At 46.2% G+C, this 24,547-nt stretch overlaps 1 protein-coding gene across 5 annotated transcripts in view; it reads right to left on the reverse strand.

The window, feature by feature from the left end:
- Window positions 1–24,547, reverse strand: part of NECAB2 (N-terminal EF-hand calcium binding protein 2) — a 38,742-nt gene that overhangs the window by 7,312 nt on the left and 6,883 nt on the right. For 3 of the 5 annotated variants that reach the window (XM_033406398.2, XM_033406399.2, XM_004280096.4), the window contains exons 3-8: window positions 23,308–23,416; window positions 21,306–21,331; window positions 21,038–21,135; window positions 3,938–4,074; window positions 1,373–1,476; window positions 1,081–1,160 (exon numbers count right to left, since the gene is read on the reverse strand). In XM_033406398.2, the coding sequence (XP_033262289.1) occupies window positions 1,081–1,160; window positions 1,373–1,476; window positions 3,938–4,074; window positions 21,038–21,135; window positions 21,306–21,331; window positions 23,308–23,416 (554 nt within the window). Of the gene's footprint in view, window positions 1–1,080; window positions 1,161–1,372; window positions 1,477–3,937; window positions 4,075–21,037; window positions 21,136–21,305; window positions 21,332–23,307; window positions 23,417–24,097; window positions 24,286–24,547 lie in introns of those variants that run through there. The other 2 variants (XM_049704077.1, XM_033406402.2) reach the window with 2 other exon arrangements.

Consider the following 24,547-nt stretch of genomic DNA (forward strand, 5'->3'; position numbering starts at 1 on the left):
ACACCATTTAATTTAATCCTCACAATGACCCTGTGAGAGGTGCCATTCTGATTATTTTCTCTGTGGTTAGAGGAGGACTCTGAGGTTCAGAGAGGGTAGGTCACTGGCCCAAGGTCACACAGCTGTTAAGTGGTATAGCCAGGATTCAAATACAGGCAGTCCGATACTGGAGCCTGTTGGTAAACCTTAAGGCAAATTATTTTCTTTCTTCCAACGAATGGTAATCGTTATGGGCTGAACTGTGTTCCCCCCAAATTCATATGTTGAAGTCCCAATCCCCAGTACCGCGAAACGTGACTATATTTGGAGACAGGACCTTTGAATAGGTGATTAAGTTAGAATAAGGTCACATGGGTGGGCTCTAACCCAATATGACTGGTGTCCTTATAAGAGATCAGGACACAGGCACACACAGACACAGGGAGAAGACGGCCGTCTACACGCCAACGAGAGAGGCTTCAGAAGAAACCAGCCCCGCCAACATCCTGATTTCAGATTTCGAGCCTTGATCTGTGAGAGAATAAATGCCGGGGTTTAAGCCCCAGTTCTGGCAGCCCTGCAAAGCGAACACAATCGTATCCTGAGTGCCTACCGAGCCGTGAAATGTTCTCCGAAAACACGATCCCATAAAGGCTGTGCCACTTTCCATCACTTGTGGATGTGTCACGTCCCATTTTAAGAAACTTCACGCTGCCGGTCATTCTAATCTCTCCTGGGACGTCACCATCCCTCACCCACCACCTTGCTGGGTCTAGGCTACCACCTGCCCAGACCACGCCGCCGCCTTAACGCCTCCTTGAAGCTCTGTCCCCTTGCTGCCCGTGGCCCTGCCGACTACTTTCTGTTCCTCGAGACGCCCCTCCTGGCTGCCCGCCCGCCCTCCACAGCCGCTCCTCTCCTCGGCTCCTGTACAATGGACCCGTTCCCGGCGTCCACCCTTAGTCCGCGCTCCACCTGGGGAATGTCCTTTCCAAGGCTTCCTGACTCCTGTCTCGAGCTCTGGCCTCACTCTGCACTCCCTGGGGGCTGGGAGGGCGGAGGGTGGATGCAGGGACAGAGGCGAGGGCTCAGTGGGCTCACCTTGCTCTCCAGCCGTCCTATCAGCCCCGCCAACCTGCTGATCTGGGCTTCCAGGCCCTCCTCCCTGGAGTCCGAGGTGACTGGGAAGGAAGAACAGAGATGCTGATTGGGGAGGGCAGGGCCAGGCCTAAGGTGGAGGGGCGCTCCCGGCCCTGCCCCGGCGCTGCGACCTGTCCCCAGCCCTCCCAGGCTCGGTCCCCATGGGAGGCCCAAGCCCCATGTGGACCACTCTCAGAATTCCCCCCAGGACCCCCCAGCCAGTGCCCCCCACTCTGGGCCACTGCTCGCTCACCAAGCGGGAAGCTCTTCCCTTGCTCCACGGCCGTGAGCTTGTGGTTGTGGGCGTAGACGGGAGTGGAGCTCCCAGACCAGGTCTCCACCACGCTGTGGTTCTGTCTGCAGAGGAGTGGGGCAACACACACTATGAGGGGGGCTGCAGGGCTCTGGCCGCCTGTGGCAGCTTCGACAAACATTAAGCACCAACTGGGGGCTGAAACGTGCAGAGAACTCACTCCGTGGAGCCCCGGCCCTGTGAAGTAAACATCGTGGCCTCTGTTTTACAAAGGGGGACAACAGGCCCACTGGCCAAGGCCACGCTGCAAGCGGGGCCGGGTTGGGATGAACTCAGATCCTTTCCAGGAACCCAGACCCTGTTCCCGGGAGGTTTAGTTCCAGGGCCGGGCGAGGCTGAGCCAGGCCCCCAGCCTCCCCACAGCCCACGGCTGCCCCTCTCCCCGGCCCTGCCGGCCTCGCTGGGAGCCGATTCCGCGTTCACTGCCCTCTGGGGTGGGGGCCTGCGTTGGCTAACAAGCCCCCTGTCCAAAAAAGGAAGCCCTAAGACACAGTCGAGAGCGGGCATCTGACGAAGACCCGTGATCCTGACCTCAGCCTGGCCCCATCCCGTCATGACACCACCCGCCACGCACACTACTGATGTGCACACACACGCACAGCACCCGGCATCCCTGACGTGCACACACAGCCCACCCAACACTGCCTGGCACGTAGTAGCGACTCAACAAATGCCCAAACCCCATGTGCAAAAATGCTGGAAAACTCACCACAGACGTAAAAATACAGCCAGACGCACATATCCCCCCAACACACACACACACACTCCTGTGTGCACGGCCGACACCCCTGGTCCCCAGGGCTGCCTTGGTAAGGTTCTGGAATTTGCCTCCTGTGAGCCTGAAAGCCCAGCAGCCTCTCCCTGTGCAGAGGGGCCAACCCCCCCCTACCCCTCCGCCAAGGGAGGAGAAAGGCTGGCAGGTTCCTTGAGGTGTCAATCGGGGCGCCTCAACAAACTCAGACCACGAGTGGGAACCGTGGGAGTCCCCCAAGGGCGGCAGGGTCTGAACCAGTGGCTCGTGCCTGGGTCACGGCGTCCCTAGGCCTGGGAAAGAGAATGCTCAGGGGACCTGCAGCTGAGAGCCGAAACAGCTGAGATCTGGGCAGTTTGAGGCGGCAGTGCCTGTGAAGCAGATGTGTCTCCCCATCGCGATGTGCCACTCCTGCCAACAACATCCCCAAGTAAGCTTCCAAAAAGGGGGCAGGCAGGTGTAACGGCTGACACGTGACGGAACTGGCAAAGCGCAGGAAATGGGCTCTGAAAATCACGCAGCGGTCCTATCTGTTCTGCAGCAGGAGAGAAACCGCAGGTATTTAAATCAAGATAGTGATGAAAAAAAAAAATGAAGAAAATCTATGTGACAGCTTCCAGAGCTGAGGCTGTTAACCTCGGGAACCCTCAGAATCACAAGACTGATCAGCTATGCAGAGTCCTGGGCCCAGCTCCCAGGGACCCTAATCCAGCGGGCACGGCCGGAGCCCAGGAATCTGCACTGTGCATATCCTAGGTGACCGGGCGGCAGGTGCTCAGAGCAAAGGCATTTTGCGAACAGCATCACTGAGCAGCCTTTGCAGTCATATGTGACTGGGACAAGCCCCCCACCAACCAACACCCTGCTGTGCCGGGTCTCTGCCTGGGAAACCGCGGCAGAGACTCAAGGCTCAGTAACGCATGGGCACCTGGCAGCTGCCCCCGCCTGTTTCTATTTCTTTATTCCCCCTTTGCCCCGGGCACATCAGCTCTTCAGGGAAGAACCGGCACAGAGGAGTTGGCCGGAACTTAGGACAGCAAATGGGAGGGCTCGTGGCCCCCAGGGGCTGGCCCTGCCAGGCCGGAACGAGACTGCTAACTCTCCGGACCCCCATCTCACCGCCCCAACAGTGTCCCCCTGCAAAGAGGGGGGACCCCAGGTACTTTTCCACGGCTTCAAGGACCCACAAACAAGGCTTTAAATAACACTAACTAACATTGGGAGAAAACCACTCCATTTCACTGCTCTTTCAATCTTTCTGAAGTCATGCTTTGATGCGCCTCTGTTTTCAATGCCCATCTATGATCTCACAGCCTCTCTTTTTGAACAAAGAGGGAGCAGGCCTCAGGGTCCAAGCTGACTGCGGGCACCAACAGCGCTTATTTTTACAATTTCTTCACTCACAGCACGTGATACTTGTTTTCGAATGATGGTAATAGCCACCAGAGTTTCCTAAATTTATTCCCAGGTTTTAAAAAATGAGTCAAACAACAGAATAGTTTTAGCTAAACAACAGTGTGAGCAATATGGAAATGGGGCCAAATGGACCAGAGTCTAGGAACTAGTCATAACTCTGTGAGGAGGCAGGTATATATCATCCCCACTTAAAGAGCTGGGGAAGTGGAGGCACAGAGGGGAACAGCAGCTTGCCCAAGGTCACCCAGCCCCCAAGCACACGAACGTCCCCACCAGGCAGCAGGTCAGCACACACACGGCCCACTCCCACAGGCCCCCACAAGGTCCCACCAACGCACCGGATCTGGCTGGTCTGCTCTTCGATGGCCTCCACCGCACTCTCCACCGAGCTCAGCAGGGACTGGATCTGATTGGCCGTCTCCTTCAGGAGGAAGCGTGTCACAAACTGGTCCACGTTGCTCCCACCCTCATACACCTGTGGCGGGAAGGGAAGGGGCACAGAGGGGAAAGGAGTTGGGGAGGGATCGTGGGTGGAGATCTGGTGCAGGGGTGGGGGGACACCTAGGGTCAGTGTCTCTGCACTGGGATGGGGGTATCACAGGGCTCCAGCATGAAGGCAGGGGTACAGACTCAAGAGACCACGGTGTGAGCCCCAGCTTCACCAATTACTAGTACTGTGACCTCCACACCACAACAGAAATCACTGTAGTAGCTATCTCATAACACTGTAGTAAGGACTGAATGAAAAAATTACATAAAATGCTCAGCACTGTGCTTGTCACATAGCAAATACTCAGTATACAGTAGCTGCTATGATGGTGATGATGATGGTGATGATGATGGTGATGGTGATGGTGATGATGATGAGAAAGATGGTGGTGGGTCACTTCTGTTCAACATAGTATTGGAAGTCCTAGCCCCAGCAATCAGACAAGAAAAAGAAATAAAAGGTATCCAAATTGGAAGGGAAGAGGTAGAGTTGTCACTATATGCAGATGACATGATACGATAAATAGAAAGCCCTAAGGACTCCACAGAAAAACTACTAGATCTAATAAAGGAATTCAGTAAAGTAGCAGGACACAAGATTAACATTTGGAAATCGGTTGCATTTCTTTACACTAACAATGAAACATCAGAAAGGGAATGCAAAAAAACAATACCTTTTAAAATCGCACCAAAAAAACACACAAAACCTAGGAATAAACCTGACCAAGGAGCTGAAAGACTTATATGCTGAGAACTATAAAACATTAATACAGGAAATTAAAGAGGATTCAAGGAAATGGAAAGATATCCCATGTTCTTGGATTGGAAGAATATTGTTAAAAATCACAAAACTACCCAAAGCAATCTACAGATTTAATGTGATCCCTATCAAATGACATTTTTCACAGAACTAGGATAATCCAAAAAGTTATATGGAACCATAAAAGACCCAGAATTCCCAAAGCAATCCTGAGGGGGGAAAAAAACAAGAAAGCAGGAGGCATAACTCTCCCAGACTTCAGACAATACTACAAAGCTACAGTAATCAAAACAATGTGGTACTGGTACAAAAAGAGACACACAGATCAATGGAACAGAATAGACAGACCAGAAATAAACCCACACACCTATGGTCAATTAATCTTTGACAAAGGAGGCAGGAATATAAAATGGGAAAAAGACAGGCTCTTCAGCAAGTGGTGCTAGGAAAACTGGACAGCCACAGGTAAATCAATGAAATTAGAACACACCCTCACACCATGCACAAAAATAAGCTCAAAATGGCTTAAAGACTTAAACATAAGACATGACACCATAAAACTCCTAGAAGAGAACATAGGCAAAACATTCTCTGACATAAAATGTATCAATGTTTTCTTAGGTCAGTCTCCCAAAGCAATAGAAATAAAAACAAGAATAAACAAATGGGACCTAATCAAACTTACAAGCTTTTGCACAACAAAGGAAACCATAAAAAAAAAAAAACACGAAAAGACAACCTACAGCATGGGAGAAAATATCTGCAAATGATGCGACTGACAAGGGCATAATCTCCAAAATATACAAACAGCACACACAACTCAGTAACAAAAAAAACAAACAACCCAATCCAAAAATGGGCAGAGGATCTAAGCAGACATTTCTCCAAAGAAGATATACAATAGCCAAAAGGCACATGAAAAAATGCTCAACACTGCTAACTATTAGAGAAATGCAAATCAAAACTACAATGAGGTACTACCTCACACCCATCAGAATGGCCATGATTAAAAAGTCTACAAATGACAAATGCTGGAGAGGGTGTGGATAAAAGGGAACCCTCCTACACTGTTGGTGGGAATGTAAGTTGGTGCAGCCACTATGGAAAACAGTATAGAGGTTCCTCAAAAAACTAAAAACAAAGTTACCATATGATCCAGCAATCCTACTCCTGGGCATATGTCCGGACAAAACTATAATTCAAAAAGATACATGCACCCCTATGTTCACAGCAGCACTATTCACAATAGCGAAGACATGGAAACCACCTAAATGTCCATAGACAGATGACTGGGTAAAGAAGATGTGGTGTATATATATATACACATATATATATACAATGAAATACTACTCAGCCATAAAAAACCACAAAATAATGCCATTTGCAGCAACATGGATGCAACTAGAGATTACCATACTAAATGAATTAAGTCAGAAAGAGAAAGACAAATACCATATGATATCACTCATATATGGCATCTAAAGTACGGCACAAATGAACGTACCTACAAAACAGAAACAGACTCATGGATATAGAGAACAGACTGGTGGTTGCCAAGGGGGAGGGGGAGTGGGAGTTTGGAATTAGCAGATGCAAACTATTATATATAGAATGGATAAACAACAAGGTCCTACTGTATAGAACAGGGAACTATATCCAACCTCCTGGGAAAAACCATAATGGAAAATTTTAAAAATGCATGTATATAACTGAGTCACTTTGCTGTACAGCAGAAATTAATACAACATTGTTAATCAACTATTCTTCAATAAAAAAATAATAAAAGTAACTAAATTATAAATAAAAAATGTAAAAAAAGATGGTGGTAGTGATGATGGTTATGAACATGATGATGGTGATGATGGTGAAGATGGTGGTGGTAATGATGGTGGTGATGGTGGTGATGATGGTAAAGATGGTGGTGATGATGATGGTGAAGATGGTGGTAATGGTGGTGGTGATGGTTATGAAGAGGATGCTGATGATGGTGATGGTGATGATGGTAAAGATGGTGGTGATGATGGTAAAGATGGTGGTGGTAATGATGGTGGTGATGGTAAAGATGGTGGTGGTAATGATGGTGGTGATGATGATGGTGAAGATGGCGGTAATGGTGGTGATGGTTATGAAGAGGATGCTGATGATGAAGGTGATGGTGATGATGGTAAAGATGGTGGTGGTAATGGTGGTGATGGTGATGATGGTAAAGATGGTGGTGGTGATGATGATGGTGAAGATGGTGGTAATGGTGGTGGTGATGGTTATGAAGAGGATGCTGATGATGAAGATGATGGTGGTAATGATGGTAAAGATGGTAGTGGTAATGATGGTGGTGATGGTGGTGATGATGGTGATGATGGTAAAGATGGTGGCGGTAATGGTGGTGATGATGGTAAAGATGGTGGCGGTAATGGTGATGGTTATGAAGAGGATGCTGCTGATGATGGTGATGTTGGTGAAGATGGTGGTGATGGTTATGAAGATGGTGATGGTGGTGGTGTTCTTGATGTTGTTGTGGACAGGGATAAAGTATTAGGGAAGAAGAATTCACAGCCTCCTTCCTTCCTTCCTCCTCTGAGGTGGATTCTTTGGGCCAGGCATGGTGTCACACGCCTGCAGTCCCAGCTTCCTGGGAGGCTGAGGCAGGAGGATCACTTGAGCCCAGGAGTTCCAGGCTGCAGTGCACTAGGCCCTAAGTTTGGCATCAACGCGGTGACCTCCCGAGAGCAGGGGATCACCAGGTTGCCTATGGAGGCATGAACCAGCCCAGGTCAGAAAAGAAGCAGGTCAAAACTGTGCTAAGTAAGCCCACACACCTGCGGTCAGTTGATCTTTGACAAAGGAGGCAAGAATATACAATGGGGAAAAAGTCTCTTCAGCAAGTGGTACTGGGAAAGCTGGACAGCCGCAGGCAAATCAGTGACGTTAGAACACACCCTAACACCATAAACAAGAATAAACTTAAAATGGCTTAAAGACCTAAACACAAGACATGACACCATAAAACTCCTGGAAGAGAACAGAGGCAAGACATTCTCTGACATAAAACATGCCACTGTGTTCTTAGGTCAGTCTCTCAAGGCAATAGAAGTAAAAGGAAAAGTAAACAAATGGGACCTAATCAAACTTATAAGCTTTCGCACGGCAAAGGAAACCATAAAAAAGAAAGAAAGAAATAAAAGAAAAGACACTACAGACTGGGAGAAAACATTTGCAAATGATGTGACCAACAAGGGCTTAATTTCCAAAATATACAAACAGCCCATACAACTCAGTAACAAAAAACCAAACAACCCAATCGAAAAATGGGCAGAAGACCCAAATAGACATTTCTCCAGAGAAGACATAGAGATGGCCAACAGGCACATGGAAAGATGCTCAACATCACTGGTTATTAGAGAAATGCAAATCAAAACTACAGCGAGGTACCACCTCACACCAGTCAGAATGGCCATCGTTAAACAGTCTACAAACAACAAATGCTGGAGAGGGTGCAGAGAAAAGGGAACCCTCCTCCTCTGTTGGTGGGAATGTAAGTTGCTTCAGCCACTGTGGAGAACAGTATGGAGGTTCCTCAGAAAACTAAAAATAGAACTACCATATGATCCAGCAATGCTACTCCTGGGCATATATCTGGACAAAACTGTAATTCAAAAAGACACATGCACCCCTATGTTCACAGAAGCCCTGTTTACAATAGCTAAGACATGGCAACAACCTAAACGTCCATCGACACATGAATGGATAAAGAAAATGCGGTATATGTATATATACAATGGAACATTACTCCACCAAAAAGATGAAATAATGCCATTTGCAGAGATCATCTAGAGAGTATCATACTAAGTGAAGTAAGTCAGAAAGACAAATACCACCATATATCACTTATATGTGGAATCTAAAATATGACATACATGATCTTATTCATGAAACAGAAACAAACAGACATAGAAAACAGACTTGTGATTGCCAAAGGGGAGGGGGTTGGGGAAGGGATGCAGTGGGAGTTTTGGGTTAGCAGATGCAAACTATTATACATAGAATGGATAAACAACAAGGTCCCGCTATATAGCACAGGGAACTATATCCAATCTCCTGGGATAAACCATAATGGAAAAGAATATGAAAAAGAATATATGTATAACTGTATATACATATACCTGAATCACTTTGCGGTACACCAGAAACAACTAACACAACACTGTAAATCAACTGTACTTCAATAAAAAAACAAAACAAAAACCCCAAAACCTGCCTGTGCTGATCAGCAGTGGCATAGTGCCTGGGAATAACCACAGCGCCCCAGCCTGGGCAACACAGCGAGATCCCATCTCTCTCGTTAAGGGAATTCTGCATCTCCTAAGTTTTCTGCATGTCCCCTAAATAAACAATAAACTTTTGCCTTTAAAAATAAAAAGGTGGGGTCTTCCCTGGTGGCGCAGTGGTTGAGAGTCCGCCTGCCGATGCAGGGGACACGGGTTCGTGCCCCGGTCCAGGAAGATCCCACATGCCGCGGAGCGGTTGGGCCCGTGAGCCATGGCCGCTGAGCCTGCGCGTCCGGCGCCTGTGCTCCGCAATGGGAGAGGCCACGGCAGTGAGAGGACCGCATACCGCAAAAAAAAAAAAAAAAAAAAAAAAAATGACACTCTGCTGGGAAGCTGGTCCCTCAAGCCCTGTGCTGCTCTCTGGCCTCCTCTACCAAGACCCTACCCTCCTGAGCCACCTGACCCAGCACCTTGGCCAGGCAAGGGCTATCAAGGAAAGAAAATTAAACCATCCATCACTCTGACTGGAAATTAATTAGCAATAATTGCACAAGGGAACCACGGCTACAGACAGAGAGACTGAGGAATGAAGGCCAGGGTGGGGAGCAGGGGAACACGGCTGTGGGTGGAGAGGGGCCGAGAGGAGAGGTGCACGCAGACGGGGAGGTGTGGAGGTGGACCTCCCGCGCCACCCATCAGACCAGGCGCGCTGGCGGCAGGTCCCGACGGGGAAGGAGCCCACGGCAGAAAGCATGCCGGGTTCCGGCAGCCTAACGCACTGCAGTGATCAATTATCCTTCCTAGCAGACAGCTGAACTCACATGCAATCCAGTGATCGATGGGCTCTGGACAAACAAATGACCCCAAAGAACAGGAAGACAGAACGAGGTAAAAAAAAAAACAAAACCAAAACTGAACAAAAAGAGAAAGGCTGCTAGAAGCCATCAAGCAGAAAAGCGAGCTAAAGTGAGTCTGTTAAAAGCACCCACAGGTAAGTGACTCAGGGTGCAGTCAGGGATCAATAAGTGTAACTGGTTAGTTGAATTAAAAAAAAAAGACAAAATTTTCAAAAGAGTAAAAATGCAGCTTGTACAGTTTTGTCCTCCACTACCACTGATGCCTCAGCGAGAGGCCAGCTCCACAGATTTCAGAGGGAAAGAGGCAGAGCTGGGAATTCCACAATATGTGGACGAGTTATTCACACGCAGGATAACAGGGAAACCTTCGGAAATCTGCAGATCTCTGAAAGTTTATCAAATGAGCACCTTTCCGGCAAAGAATGCCTAGGAATTTCTCCCAGATCTTCTAGGGCTGAATCACAGAAAAATATTCTTGAATAGGGAAGTGGAAAAAAAGTGAGGGTGATCGCCCGAATGAAAATGAAGGTTACAGAGGTTAGGAAATAAAAACATTGACCACTAATAGTTAAATTTTAATCACATTGGATTCAGGGAATAAAGAGTGTCAAAGTATGGGAAAAGAGCCAATCACCTCAAAAACTGTTTTAATTTCACAAGAGGGAATAGAAAGTGTTCTTTATTAGCCAGGTATAAAAACAGGATTAAGAGTGTTAACAATGTATGTTTTAGAAGTCCCTAGTAAAATGAAAACTAGAATGTTTACCTTTGAAATCATAATCAATGCTATACACAAAGCAGACTACCAAAAGGTAAAATGTCAAGAAAGACGAAGGATCATTAAAAAATGGGAAGCATTTAAGATTATGACAGCAGCCAGGCCAGACAGATCATAGCAATAAAGAAATCTGCCTAAATTGCCCCACGTAAAGACACAGTCCCAGATTTGACCAAACGAGGTCCATCTGGAAGCATATATAAAGCAAAGGAGCACCAAAGGATTTGCAAAGAAAAGCCTGTGCAAAGATTCTGCTACCAAATTTGATCGAATGACTGGGACAAGCTGCAATACCACGATGAAGGTAGAAGTTAATGGGAAAGCATTAACTAAGCTTAAAAGGGTAAGAATAAACGGCAGAAGGCATAATGCATTACAAGGACAGGACGTTATTAAATCTTCATGCATTATTAAATCTTTGTGCAATGGGAGAGGATATTGCTATAAGTACGGCTATGCGGGGTTAGATGAATAAAACCACTTTATAATTCTACTTTATATCAAGAGCCTTAGACTGCCCAGTAATTCTCTACTTTTGATAATCTATTCTTAAGAAATAATGCAAAATGTGGACAAATACCGATGTCCCAAGGTTAGTGTTCATTGATAATAGCAAAAACCTGGAAATAATCTAACATCCTCAAGAACAGGAATAGTATGTAAATTTAAGGAAGAATACTTAAAATGATACTTTTAAACCGTTTTATTAACAAGGGAAAGGTGTTTGTTAAAATGCTAGGTGAAAAAAAGCAGAAAAATTTTTGTACACAGAATGATTTTAAGTGTATTAGAGAAATACCCATAGAAAAAAAGGCTCAATGGTAATAAAGTGGTAACAGTGGTTAGAGATAGTGGGAATTAGAAGTGATTTGAAATTTTTCTCTACTTCCTAAATTTTGAATATTGAATACGTACCATTTAGGTAACAAAAGTATTACAACAAGGTCTATAGGCGTCAAACAGCATGGCTAAATAAACAGGAAGGAAATATTAGCATTTTAAAGATTAAATATCAAAACACAATTTAGTGTGAGAAATTAGTTCACCAGTGTCCCACAGGACAGATAAATTGGAAATAATAAATGTCTATTGTAAAGGGCATTACTGGGAAAATGTGAATGTCTTTAAAATGGGCAAAAAAGATGACTGGTTCCTCGTCTGATACACCCTTCTAGGTTATCTAGGTCTTTCCTTGTTTGGGAGCTACTTTTAACACTCTAGCATGTAGGACTTCCCTGGTGGTGCAGTGGTTAAGAATCCGCCTGCCAGTGCAGGGGACACGGGTTCAAGCCCTGGTCCAGGAAGACCCCACATGCTGCGGAGCAACTAAGCCTGTGCGCCACGACTACTGAGCCTGTGCTTTAGAGCCCGTGAGCCACAACAACTGAGCCCATGCACCGCAACTACCGAAGCCCGTGCACCTAAAGCCCTGCTCTGCAACAAGAGAAGCCACCGCAACGAAGAGTAGCCCCCGCTCGCCGCAACTACAGAAAGGCTGCGTGCAGCAATGAAGACCCCATGCTGCCAAAAAATAAATAAAATTTAAAAACAAAACAACAAAAAACTCTAGCATGTAAAAACTTGACAATAATGCAAGTAATTCTCATCCACAGAAATGCATATGAATTTTGCCTGGCAGAATTCAACTGACTATTGTCCTGTGGACAGTGACCAATTCTGCATTTATTCACAGATTCATCTCAGAATTCCTGGTTGCCTATATACATGGCAAATGTTCTTTGAATTTTCCTTGGAGACAGTGTAACATCATCTTACTGGTTCTCAAATTAAGGAGTTAAATAAAATCTTTCACGTGTGTATACTTTATACTTGTACTAGAGACAACTTTACCTTTTTACAAAGTTGTCTTTTAACAACATATATTTCACAACAAAGAAGGGATAGTTATTTTCAGATTTTATACTCTGAAAGTATGATCCACATCTTCTTCCCAAGTATCTATGGGAGAATTGTAAAAACAAAATAATATGGGACTTCCCTGGTGGCGCAGTAGATAAGATTCCACGCTCCCAACGCAGGGGGCTGGGTATGAGCCCTGGTCAGGGAAATACATCCCACATGCATGCTGCTAGAGTTTGCATGCCACAACTAAGGAGCCTGCCTGCCGCAACTAAGACCCTGCACAACCAAATTTAAAAAAATTTTTTTAAGTCAAAATAATATGCAGTGAAGAAATCTCAAAAAAATAAAAAAAACAGAATACAAACTACTGGTTACTTGGTTTTATCCTAATACCATGAAATGAGAAATAAGTAAGGATATAACAAACTATTAGAGAATATTGAGAGAGGAAATATTAATCCTATATACTAAAATCTATCACTGCAGTGAAAGTATCATTCAAAGGTAGATTTCTAAACTTTCAAACTTTATTATCCAAAAAATTTTAAGCATTCCTTTTCACATATGAAAAAGTATATAGCAACAACAATAAACCAAGGGAAATAGGTGGTAGGAAATAATAATGATAAAAACTATAAATACAATAGATTCAGTAGTAGATACAGTATCAATACCGCCAAAATGACCATACTACCCAAGACAATCTACAGGTTCAATCCAATCCCTATCAAATTACCGATGGCATTTTTCACAGAACTAGGACAAAAAATTCCAAAATTTGTATGAAAACACAAAAGACCCCGAATAGCCAAAGCAGTCCTGAGAAAGAAAAACAGCTGGAGGAATCAGGCTCCTTGAGTTCAGAATATACTACAACTACAGTCAGCAAAACAGTATGGTACTGGCACAAAAACAGAAATATACATCAATGGAACATGACAGAAAGCCCAGAAATAAACCCACTCATCTATGGTCACCTTATCTATGACAAAGGAGGCAAGAATATACAAATGGAGAAAAGAGAGTCTCTTCAATAAGTGGTGCTGGGAAAACTGGACAGCAGTTTAAAAGAATGAAATTAGGACATTCTCTAACACCATACACACAAAAAAACTCAAAATGGATCAAAGACCTACATGTAAGGCCAGACACTATAAAACTCCTAGAGGAAAACATAGGCAGTACATACACTCTTTGACATAATTCGCAGCAATATCTTTTTTGATCCACCTCCTAGAGTAATGAAAGTAAAACCAAAAATAAACAAACGGGACCTAATTAAACTTAAAAGCTTCTGCACAGCAAAGGAAACTATAAACAAAATGAAAAGACAACCCACAGAATGGGAGAAAATATTTGCAAACAATGCGACTGACAAGAAATTAAATGCTGAAATATATTAACAATTCATATAGCTCAGTATCAAAAACAAACAATCCAATCAAAACACGGGAAGAAGACCTAAACAGACATTTCTCCAAAGAAGACATCCAGATAGCCAAAAAGCACATGAAAAGATGCTCAACATCACTAATTATTAGAGAAATGCAAATCAAAACTACAATGAGGTACCACCTCATACCAGTCAAAATGGCCGTCATCAAAAAAATCTACAAACAATAAATGCTGGAGAGGGTGTGGAGAAAAGGGAACCCTCCTACACTGTTGGTGGGAATGTAAATTGATACAGCCACTATGGAGAACAGAATGGAGGTTCCTCAAAAAACTAAAAATCGAACTACCATATGACCCAGCAATACCACTCCTGGGCATATACCTGGAGAAAACCGTAATTTGATAAGAAACATGCATCCCAATGTTCACTGCAGCACTATTTACCACAGCCAGGACATGGAAGCAATCTAAATGTCCATCGACAGAGGAATGGATAAAGAAGATGTGCTACATATATACAACGGAATATTACTCATCCATAAAAAAAGAACAAAATAATGCCATTTGCAGATTGTCATCCTGAGTGAAATTACGTCAGACAGAAAAAGACAAACATCATATGATATCGCTTATATGTGGAATCTAAAAAAAGGGTACAAATGAACTTCTTCACAAAACAGAAACAGAGTCACAGATGTAGAAAACAAACTTCTGGTTACCAGGGGGTAAGGGGGGAGAGGGATCCATTGGGAGATTGGGATTGACATGTACACACTTCTACATATAAAACAGGTAACTAATAAGGACCTACTGTACAGCACAGGGAACTCTACTCAATACTCTCTAATGGCCTATATGGGAAAAGAACCTTAAAAAGAGTGCATATATGTATATGTATAACTGATTCACTTTGCTGTACACCTGAAACTAACACAACATTGTAAATCAACTACACTCCAATAAAAATTAAAAAAAAAAAGATACATGCACCCCAATGTTCACTGCAGCACTATTTACAATAGCCAAGACATGGAAGCAACCTCAATGTCTACTGACAGAGGAATGCATAAAAAAGATGTGGTACATATATACAATGGAATATTACTCAGCCATAAAAAGAGAATGAAATAATGCCCTTCGCAGCAACATGGATGGACCTAGAGATTATCATACTAAGTGAAGTAAGCCAGACAGAGAAAGACAAATATCATGATATCGCTTACGTGTAGAATCTAACAGAAAAAAAAAAGACACAAATGAACTTATTTCCAAAACAGAGGCTCACAGACACAGAAAACAAACTTATGGTTACCAAAGGGGAAAGGGTGGTGGGTGAAGGGATAAATTAGGAAGCTGGGATTAACATATACACACTACTATATATATAACAGATAACAAGGACCTACTGTATAGCACAGGGAATGCTACTCAATATTATCTAATAACCTACAAGGGAAAAGAATCTGAAAAAGAATATATATATATATATATATATATATATATATATATATATATATAAACTGAATTGTGCTGTACACCTGAATCTTACACGATATTGCAAATCAACTATACTTCAATACAAAAGATTTTTTTTTAAGGAAAGAAAAGAATTAAAAAAATAAATACAGGAGAAAACATACTGTATAAATTAAATTTAAATAAACATGTCAGGGGCTCGTTTCTAGAAACAACTAATTAAAACAGGCAAAACTCTGTTAAATAGAAGTTTAAATGCAGCAAAATAGTACAAAATTTAAATCAAGACCTGAGCTGTAACAGTAGATGTTTTATTAAACGTAATCTGCGTCATGTGCCTGTTTTGTTTCAATGTTTTAGAATTAAAAAAAAAATCATAAGAACATACTATGCATCATCGATCATAAAACTGAACATGTCCATGGCAGTTTTGTTTAAAAATATACTAAAATGGACACCAAAAGTTTACCTAAAATTAGGATTGACTTTAAAATCACTACTATAATAATCCCCTCCCCCTGCTTAGTACCTCCACCCAAGCCTATGGATTAATTCTTTCTATTTTTGAATAGAAACATGATCCTAAGTTAGAGAAGCTGATTCACACACAGAAAGATATTCAAAACCACCTACAATTCACTCCCTATCACCCAATCTCAATTCCTGATAGAGACAGAGATAAAACACTCAGCTAGTGACAAGATTCAGCAACGTGGTAAAAGAATAATGTGCCAATTAGGGTTTATCACAGGAAGCTGAGGACTGTTCAATAGGAGAGAATCTAATAATAGAATCCACCCCATCAATAGTTTAAGAAAAATCATACGATCCCTGAAAAAAAATACCAAAAAGGCATTTGAAAAAAAAATTCACTACCACCCGCTAAGGCAACCTTTAACGAAGGGAACACAAAAATATTTTTTATCAGACTGAAGAGGTTTCTAAAATAAGAGCTGCTATTAATATTATAATTAGTGAAGAACTACTAGAGAGATGCATTTGAACATCAGGAGCAAAACAAGGATGTCTGACGTAGCGCCATTACAATGTGTGAGAATTCAGGGTAAACGCAGCAGGACACAACAGAGAAACAGGAGGAACACATATCAGAAATGAAGACAGTAACTACACTGGGTTAACCCTGATACCATGACTGCCTATCTACAAAAGCAAATGAGTCACCCTAAATCAGTGGATGCAAGAGACGTATTTGAAATAATCAACGAGCTGCACTCCTCCCAACAAAAACTGGTTAGAAAACATGCAAGAAATGCCAGTCACCATTGTGACAACCTATCATAGCATCACCACCATCACTAGGAAGTCATGTAGCCTTTCGTACGCTCTAACAGCAAAAATCCTGCAAACTGCTTTAGGTTGTATCGGTAGATGTTAAAATCCTCTCCCTTTTACCATCACATCAAAAAGAATAAAATACCTAGGGAGGGTGGGAGGGAGGGAGACGCAAGAGGGAAGACATATGGGAACATATGTATATGTATAACTGATTCACTTTGTTATAAAGCAGAAACTAACACACCATTGTAAAGCAATTATACCCCAATAAAGATGTTAAAAAAAAAAAGGAATAAAACTACCTAAGGAGACAAAAGACCTGTACTCTGAAAACTGTAAGCCGCCGATGAAAGAAATCGAAGGTGACACAAACAGATTCAAAGATATATCATGCTCTCGGATTGGAAGAATCAATATTGTCAAAGTGACTATACTATCCAAGGCAATCTACAGACTCAATGCAATCCCTATCAAATTATCAATGGCTGGGCTTCCCTGTAAAACATTTTTAAATTTGTGTGCAAACACAAAAGACCCTGAATAGCCAAAGCAGTCCTGAGAAAGAAAACCAGCTGGAGGAATCTGGTTCCTTGACTTCAGAATATACTACAACTACAGTCATCAAAACAGTATGGTAATGGCACAAAAAGAGAAATGTAGATCAATGGAACAGGATAGAAAGCCCAGAGATGAACCCACTCACCTATGGTCACCTAATCTATGACAAAGGAGGCAAGAATGTACAATGGAGAAAAGACAGTCTCTTCAATAAGTGGCACTGGGAAAACTGGACAGCAGCTTAAAAGAATGATATTCGGACATTCTCTAACACAATACACAAAAATAAACTCAAAACGGATTAAAGACCTAAATGTAAGACTGGACACTATAAAACTCTTAGAGGAAAACATAGGCAGAACACTCTTTGCAATTGCAGCAGTATCTTTTTTGATCCACCTCCTAGACTAACGAAAATTAAACCAAAAATAAACAAATGGGACCTAATTAAACTTAAAAGCTTTTGCACAGTAAAGGAAACCATAAACAAAACAAAAAGACAACCCACAGAATGGGAGAAAATATTTGCAAGCGAAGCGACTGACAAGGGCTTAATCTCCACAATATACAAATAGCTCACACAGCTCAATATCAAAAGGAACCGAACAACCCAATCAAAAAATGGGCAGAGGATCAAAGTAGACATTTTTCCAAAGAAGACATACAGATGGCCAAAAAGCACATGAAAAGATGCTCAACATCGCTAATTATCAGAGCAGTGCAAATCAAAGCTACAATCAGAGGGATTGGTGGCACAGTGGTTAAGAACCTGCCTGCCAATGCAGGGGGCATGGGTTCGACCCCTGGTCTCGGAAGATCCCACATGCCGCGGAGCAACTAAGCCTGTGCGCCACAACTGCTGAGCCTGTGCTCTAGAGCCCGTGCTCCACAACAACAGAAGCCTGCACACCGCAACGAAGAGTAGCCCCCGCTCGTTGCAACTAGAGAAAGCCTGCGCGCAGCAACAAAGACCCAACACAGCCAAAAAACCAAAAAAAACAAAAAAACTACAAAGAGGTATCACCTCACACGGTCAGAATGGCCATCATCAAAAGGTCTACAGACAACAAATGCTGGAGAGGGTGTGGAGAAACAGTTCCCTCTTGCACTGTTGGTGGGAATGTAAATTGATACAGCCACTATGGAGAACAGTATGGAGGTTCCTTAAAAAACTAAAAATAGAGCTACCATACGACCCAGCCATCCCACTACCGGACATATACCCTGAAAAAATCATAACTCAAAAAGAGCCATGTACCACAATGTTCATTGCAGCTCTATTTACTATAGCCAAGACATGGAAGCAACCTAAGTGTCCACTGACAGAGGAATGGATAAAGAAGATGCGGCACATACATACAATGGAATATTACTCAGCCATAAAAAGAAACGAAATAATGTCATTTGCAACAACATGGATGGACCTAGAGATCATACTAACTGAAGGAAGTCAGACAGAGAAAAATAAACATCATACAATACCGCTCATATGTGAAATCTAATTTTTTTAAAAATGATACAAATGAACTTATTTACAACACAGAAACAGACTCACAGATATCAAAATCAAAATTATGGCTACCAAAGAGGAAACATGGGGGCAAGTGATAAATTAGGAGGCTGGGATTAATATATACACACTATTATAAATAAAATGGATAACTAATAAGAACCTACTGCATAGCACAGGGAACACTACTCAATATTCTGTAACAACCCATATGGGAAAAGAATCTGAAAAATAATGGATATATACATATAACATTCCCTTTGCTGTACACCTGAAACTAACACAACATTGTAAACCAAGTATACTCTGATAGAAAGTTTTAAACAACCAAAAAAAAACACAATATTTTGAAGAGATTAAAAAAAGCCAGAAACAGATTTACAGGTATTGACAAGAAACTTACGGTTACCAAAGGGGAAACGTGGTGAGGCGGGAGGGATAAATCAGGAGCTTGGGATTAACATACACACACTACTACATATAAGATAGATAACCAACAAGGACCTACTGTATAGCACAGAGAACTCTACTCAATAATCTGTGATAACCTATATGAGAAAAGAATCTGAAAAGCAATGAATATATGTACAACTGAATCACCTTGCTGTATACCTGAAACTAACACAGCATTGTAAGTCAACTATACTCCAATAAAATTTAAAAAATAAAATAAAATCGTCTCTTGATAGAGAATTGTGTCCCATCTCTGAATAGTTATGCCCAAAGACCAAGAAACAAGTATGCGTTTTATTAATACGGAAGACAACATTGCTGGGCAGTGGCTCCATTCCCAGATTTGAAAACTGAGGCTCAAGGCGGTGAGTTCAATCGCAAGGAGTCCCATGTGGGCAACCAGTGTGCCTCACTCAGCCGTGAGGAGAGGGGCTGGGGCTGACACACTGCACAAGGGTTCCAGAGCTTGGGGGCTTTCCATGCTGCCTTCTATGAATGCTCCCATTCCACAGATGGAGAAACTGAGGTTCAGAAAGAGAAGTGACTGGCTGGGGTCCTTCAGCCTGGTCTGGCTGACTTCATCAGCTAAGCTCCCTGGCCTCAACCAGCAGGTGGGGCTGGTCTTTCCTGAGCTCCCACAGCTCCTTGGGCATTACACGTCCATCACAGCGTGGCCCACTCCCTCCTACCCGCCTTGGTCAGCTTGGTCCCATGCTGTGCTCCATACCTCCGGCCAGGTCCCTGACTCAGTTTCCCCTCCCATTTCAGCAGGAAGCTCTGGCTGTCTGGCCACGACCCTACAGGGTTCACCTTTCCGAGCCTGTTTCCATAGTTATGAAAGCTATGTTTCCATGGTTATGTCACTTATAGTTATGATTGACTGTCGTTACCCACAGGGCTGCTGGGGGGATTAAGTGAGCGTTTAATCCTGGCTGTCACAGAGCCTCGGGAAATTCACGGTGACTCCTCTCCCTGGATACAGAGAAGGAACACACCCCACTGCTCCCCCCAGAAGCACCAGCCGGAGTCGGTGCAGACTCACAGGTGGGAAACGGAGCTGGGAGGCGGGCTGCTTATGCCCATCTGAGCTACAATGACGCCCAGCCCACAACCTGCCCCATCTCCCTCCTTCTGCCCTCCTCCAGGGCATAAATGCCAACAAGGAGGTGACAGGCCTGCGGGCACAGACTCTGAAGCCACACCCGAGCCCTCTCTCCAGGACGCGCAGAGTCCTGCCCCCGGCTCCCTCCCAACACTCCTAATGGATCCACAGCCCAGCTCACGTCTCCTCGTCTGGACACGGCGTTCTCACCCCAGACACCCTCAGATTCCCGGTCAAGTTCAGATGCTCAAGCCCACCCCCATCCCACCCCATCCGTAACCCTATAAAGGGCGTGGCATTGTCAGGTCTGACACCTGTCCAAGGCCCCGGAGTCCTCAGGGTGACTGCCGCTCCCTTCCTAGGACTCCATCCCAGGACCAAGCCCAACTGTGGGAAAGGGCCTCACGCTCTGAACCAGACACTGCTAGACAGAGCCGTTCAACAAGCCACTCCAGGTACTTCACAGTGTCCCTCACTCTCTCTAGGAGCCCCAAGCAAAGCCCACTTCAGAGCCACGTTCGCCCAACGCTTGTCATCACAAATCCAGGCACCCTTGCGCGAGGATGTTCTGGGGAAATGTACACCCAAACCAGCACTCAAGCCCTGGACCCCCGAGGGCCACCCACGCCCGCTGACCTTCTTGGTGTAGCCCATGGCCTTCAGGACAGAGTGATTCAAGGTCTCCAGGGAGGCCAGGACGTCCTCGTAGTCCCCCATGTGGTTCACAAAGTAATCTGGGGGAAAGGAAGGCAGGGGTCACAGGTCATAGGAGGACCATGCCCCTCCCCCTGGGCCCTCCCACCAATCCCATCTGTGCCCCTCATTCATTGCCTCTCCCCAGTCCCCTCCCCTCACAGAAAACACACCCCAGCCAAGCCTCTGTCCCTGCACAGCCAGCACCTACCACACAGCTCCTTGGTGTCCACATGGCTGCAGAGACAGAGAATGAGAGGGACTCAGAGACTGGCCTGTCCCGTGCCTCCCGCCCTCCTTCCCTCCCTAGCGAGCACAGCCCAGTGTGGCTGGTAAAACACCTCCTGGGCCTCTTCTCTTTTCACCCCATGTGCTGGCACAGTGACCCCGGCTTTACAGGTGCGGGAACAGCAGGTGAAGGATGCCGCCCCCTCCAGAGGGTTCCATGTGTGTGCGTCTGTCTGACCCCCTCACCGCGCTTCGCCACCCTTTCCTCTCCCAGAGCCTGCCCACCACATCAGGAGCCGATGGGGCTAAACCGGGGGCTGGGAAAAGCGAGGGGAACAGCCCACGGCTATTACAGGCTGTCAGCAGAACTCTCCCGCGACGCACTGCCCCGGGCATCCCTGCCTGCTGGGTCCTGGGCTCTGCTGGGGGTGCGGGTTGCCCTCCCTGCTCTCACTCTAGGCCTGGGATCCTCCTGTCCTTCCTCAGAGGAGGCTGAACACGAGAAGGCCACCCACGCCGGGGAAGGCGCAGGCGGCAGCTTCAGAACGCAGACACGGCGGGGCGGTGCGCTGGCGGCGGACGCCAAGGGACCTGAGCTCTGGGCAGGTTCTGATGACCTTCCCTTTCTGGGCCCCAGTTCCCTCACTGAGAGATGCCGGCCTACAGAGTGTGCCGGCTTCGTCAAGAGGCTTCTGGGAAAAGGCCCTGCAAACTCTGTCTTGGAGGTTCCCCAAATCCGCATCACCTGGTGAAAAGTGCTGCCAAGTCCTGCAGAAACGAAGCCTGTTTAATTGTGCTCACAGTAGCATTTCACCGACCTTTCTGAGCCGTGTGAACGGCTGTTTTGGGCAGAAAAACCTGTTTAGCACCCCAAGGAGGGGATGTTTACGGCTCACAATCTGGGGAACGTTGGAAAGAAGACACCCAAAGGTCTTCAGAGGTCTGGGCTTTGCTAGTGGTAAGTCCGCCCACCCGCACTCACATACGCTCACCCCTGCCGCCTCCTCCCAGACCCAGCTGCCCGAACGACGATGAATAACCCACAGGCACCTGCCGCAGCCCTTTCAAGCTCCCTGGGGCGCTGCAGGAACTGCTCAGACCCTCCATCTCGCTCCAGAAACAAAGGCCTCCCCTGGAGCCTGCGGCAGGAAGCCGTTTCTTTCAAGGGGCCTTTCCCCCTCCGCCTGCCCCACCCTGGCTCCCAGGACGCTCAGCCCCACCTCTGGCCCCAGGCGGCCCCATGCTGTGTCCCTTGCCAACGGGCCTGGTGGCAGCTCGTCGTCCAGACCATCTCTAGCCTGTCGCAGGGGACCCCAGCTTATCAAATCTGCTCCAAACAGCCCCAAGGAACTCAGGTGTGGAGTGGAGAAGGGGGCTCAGGCCTCACCTGCCTGGGGATCACTCAGAGAGGGCAAAGCTGGAGTTCAGGTTGGGAAGGGTCGGCGTGTGTGAGTACAACGCGCACTCTGGACTCGATTTAGGGATTTAGAGTTTGAGGGTTGGGGCCGGAGTTTGGGACTGACTGAGACACAGGTTAGGGTTCCGGCTGGGTTGGAGAAAAGGTGATTAGGTACAGGGTGAGAAGGAGAGTTCAGGTCAGAGTGAGGACAGTTTGGTTTAAGATGGGATCCGGAGAGGATCACAGAGCTCGCGGTGAGACCAGGGCTAAGCCCAAGGCGTTGGGGTCCGAACTAGGTCAAGGTGGCTCATCTCTCCCTTTCGTTATCCGGTGTATGTTCTGCAAATCTACGGTCTCTCCCAGGTTCGCCATGTGTGCTCAGAAAACACAAACACTTGCCGACGCAGTATCAACCTGTCCACTCCCCAGATCGCCCCGGCCAGTCGGGGCCAAACAGATGGGACTTCTTAGCTGGTTTGGGGACTTTGAGGTCTCTGTGCCTCCAGGGGAGTGGGCAGTGGAGACTGGCCACTGCGAGAGAAGGGAAACGCTGCCTCTCGGCCCCAGCCCCCAGGACTTAGCTCACTTGGTATTGTCCGAGTCGATGGTGTGGAAGAGACTCTCTAGTTCTTTCTCGTTGAGGACGCCATCTGCAAAGAAGAGCTGGAACTCCTCCAAGGATAACTTCCCGTCATCTGCGAGGAAGGGGTGAGGGGAGAGCAGCTGGTGTCTAACAGATGGGACATCCCCAGACAATTCCCAAATCAACAGAGAAACTCCAGCCAGGTAATCCCCGCCTGCCCCGCTAATTCCCAAACTAGCAGATAAACCCCAGCTCAGATCATCCCTGCCGGTGCCGCTAATCCCAATTAACCAGCCAGCTCCAGTTCACGGAGATCACAGACTCATCTAGCTAATTCCCAAACCAACAGACCAACACCATTTACAGATAATCCCCAAACCAGCAAACGCTGGGGCTCATTAAGCCCCACAGTCAACAGGTAGATAGAGCACACCTGAGCCTGTCAGGCAACCTCTTCTCCCAGTCACCTGACCACATGGAGGTAGTCTGACGACCCCTCTCTGTTGGTTCCAAAAACCCAGAACACCTCCGCACACTTTAATCATCTCCGCCTCGGCACCCGGGTCCGGATTCTGGGGAGGGAAGGACCCCTCTCCACTCTGCCTTCACGGGGTCTGACGTGAGCCCGCTGCCAACGGTGGCACTCACCGTGCCACGGATGCAGCCCTGAGGATGCCAAACCCTGGGGGAGGTGGTGCCAGGCCTGGGGCTCTGGGATGGGGAGGGGCTGGGCTCTGGACAAGGGGCCCTCACAGCTGACATATCTGTCCCAACGCCTCCCTCCCCGTCTCACCTCTTCGGCCTCCACTTGCGGTTGCCCTGGGTACCAGCATCTGCTGGGGAAGTTCTCATGGGTTGGGGGCAGCTGGGCCCCTGAGAGAGGGGCTCCCAGCAGAACTCCAGCGACTCCCCAAGCTTCCAGCCTCCGCTCCTCCCACCTGGGCTCTCCTGCTCAGTGCACCCACCTCCCCATCCCATCCCGGAAGCCACAGCCCCCTCCTCACTGATCTTAGCTTCCTGCTCCTCCTTAAAGGGGCCGCATCTGTGGGAGACATAGGAGGCCAGGGAAACGGGTGAGCCCCAGCCCCTCTCTGCAGACCCCCTTCAGTACTTCTGGCAAGTCTGCAGTCAAAGCCCTCGAGAGCCCACGTGGCACGTTGTGCTGATTAGAAAGAAACGCGCTTCCTGATGGGGGGTGGGGCGATGCGGTACAGCATCAGAGCACGTGAGGGGAGGGCCGCGC

This window comes from Orcinus orca, chromosome 20, assembly GCF_937001465.1.
Source record: "Orcinus orca chromosome 20, mOrcOrc1.1, whole genome shotgun sequence".
Classification (NCBI taxonomy): domain Eukaryota; kingdom Metazoa; phylum Chordata; class Mammalia; order Artiodactyla; family Delphinidae; genus Orcinus; species Orcinus orca.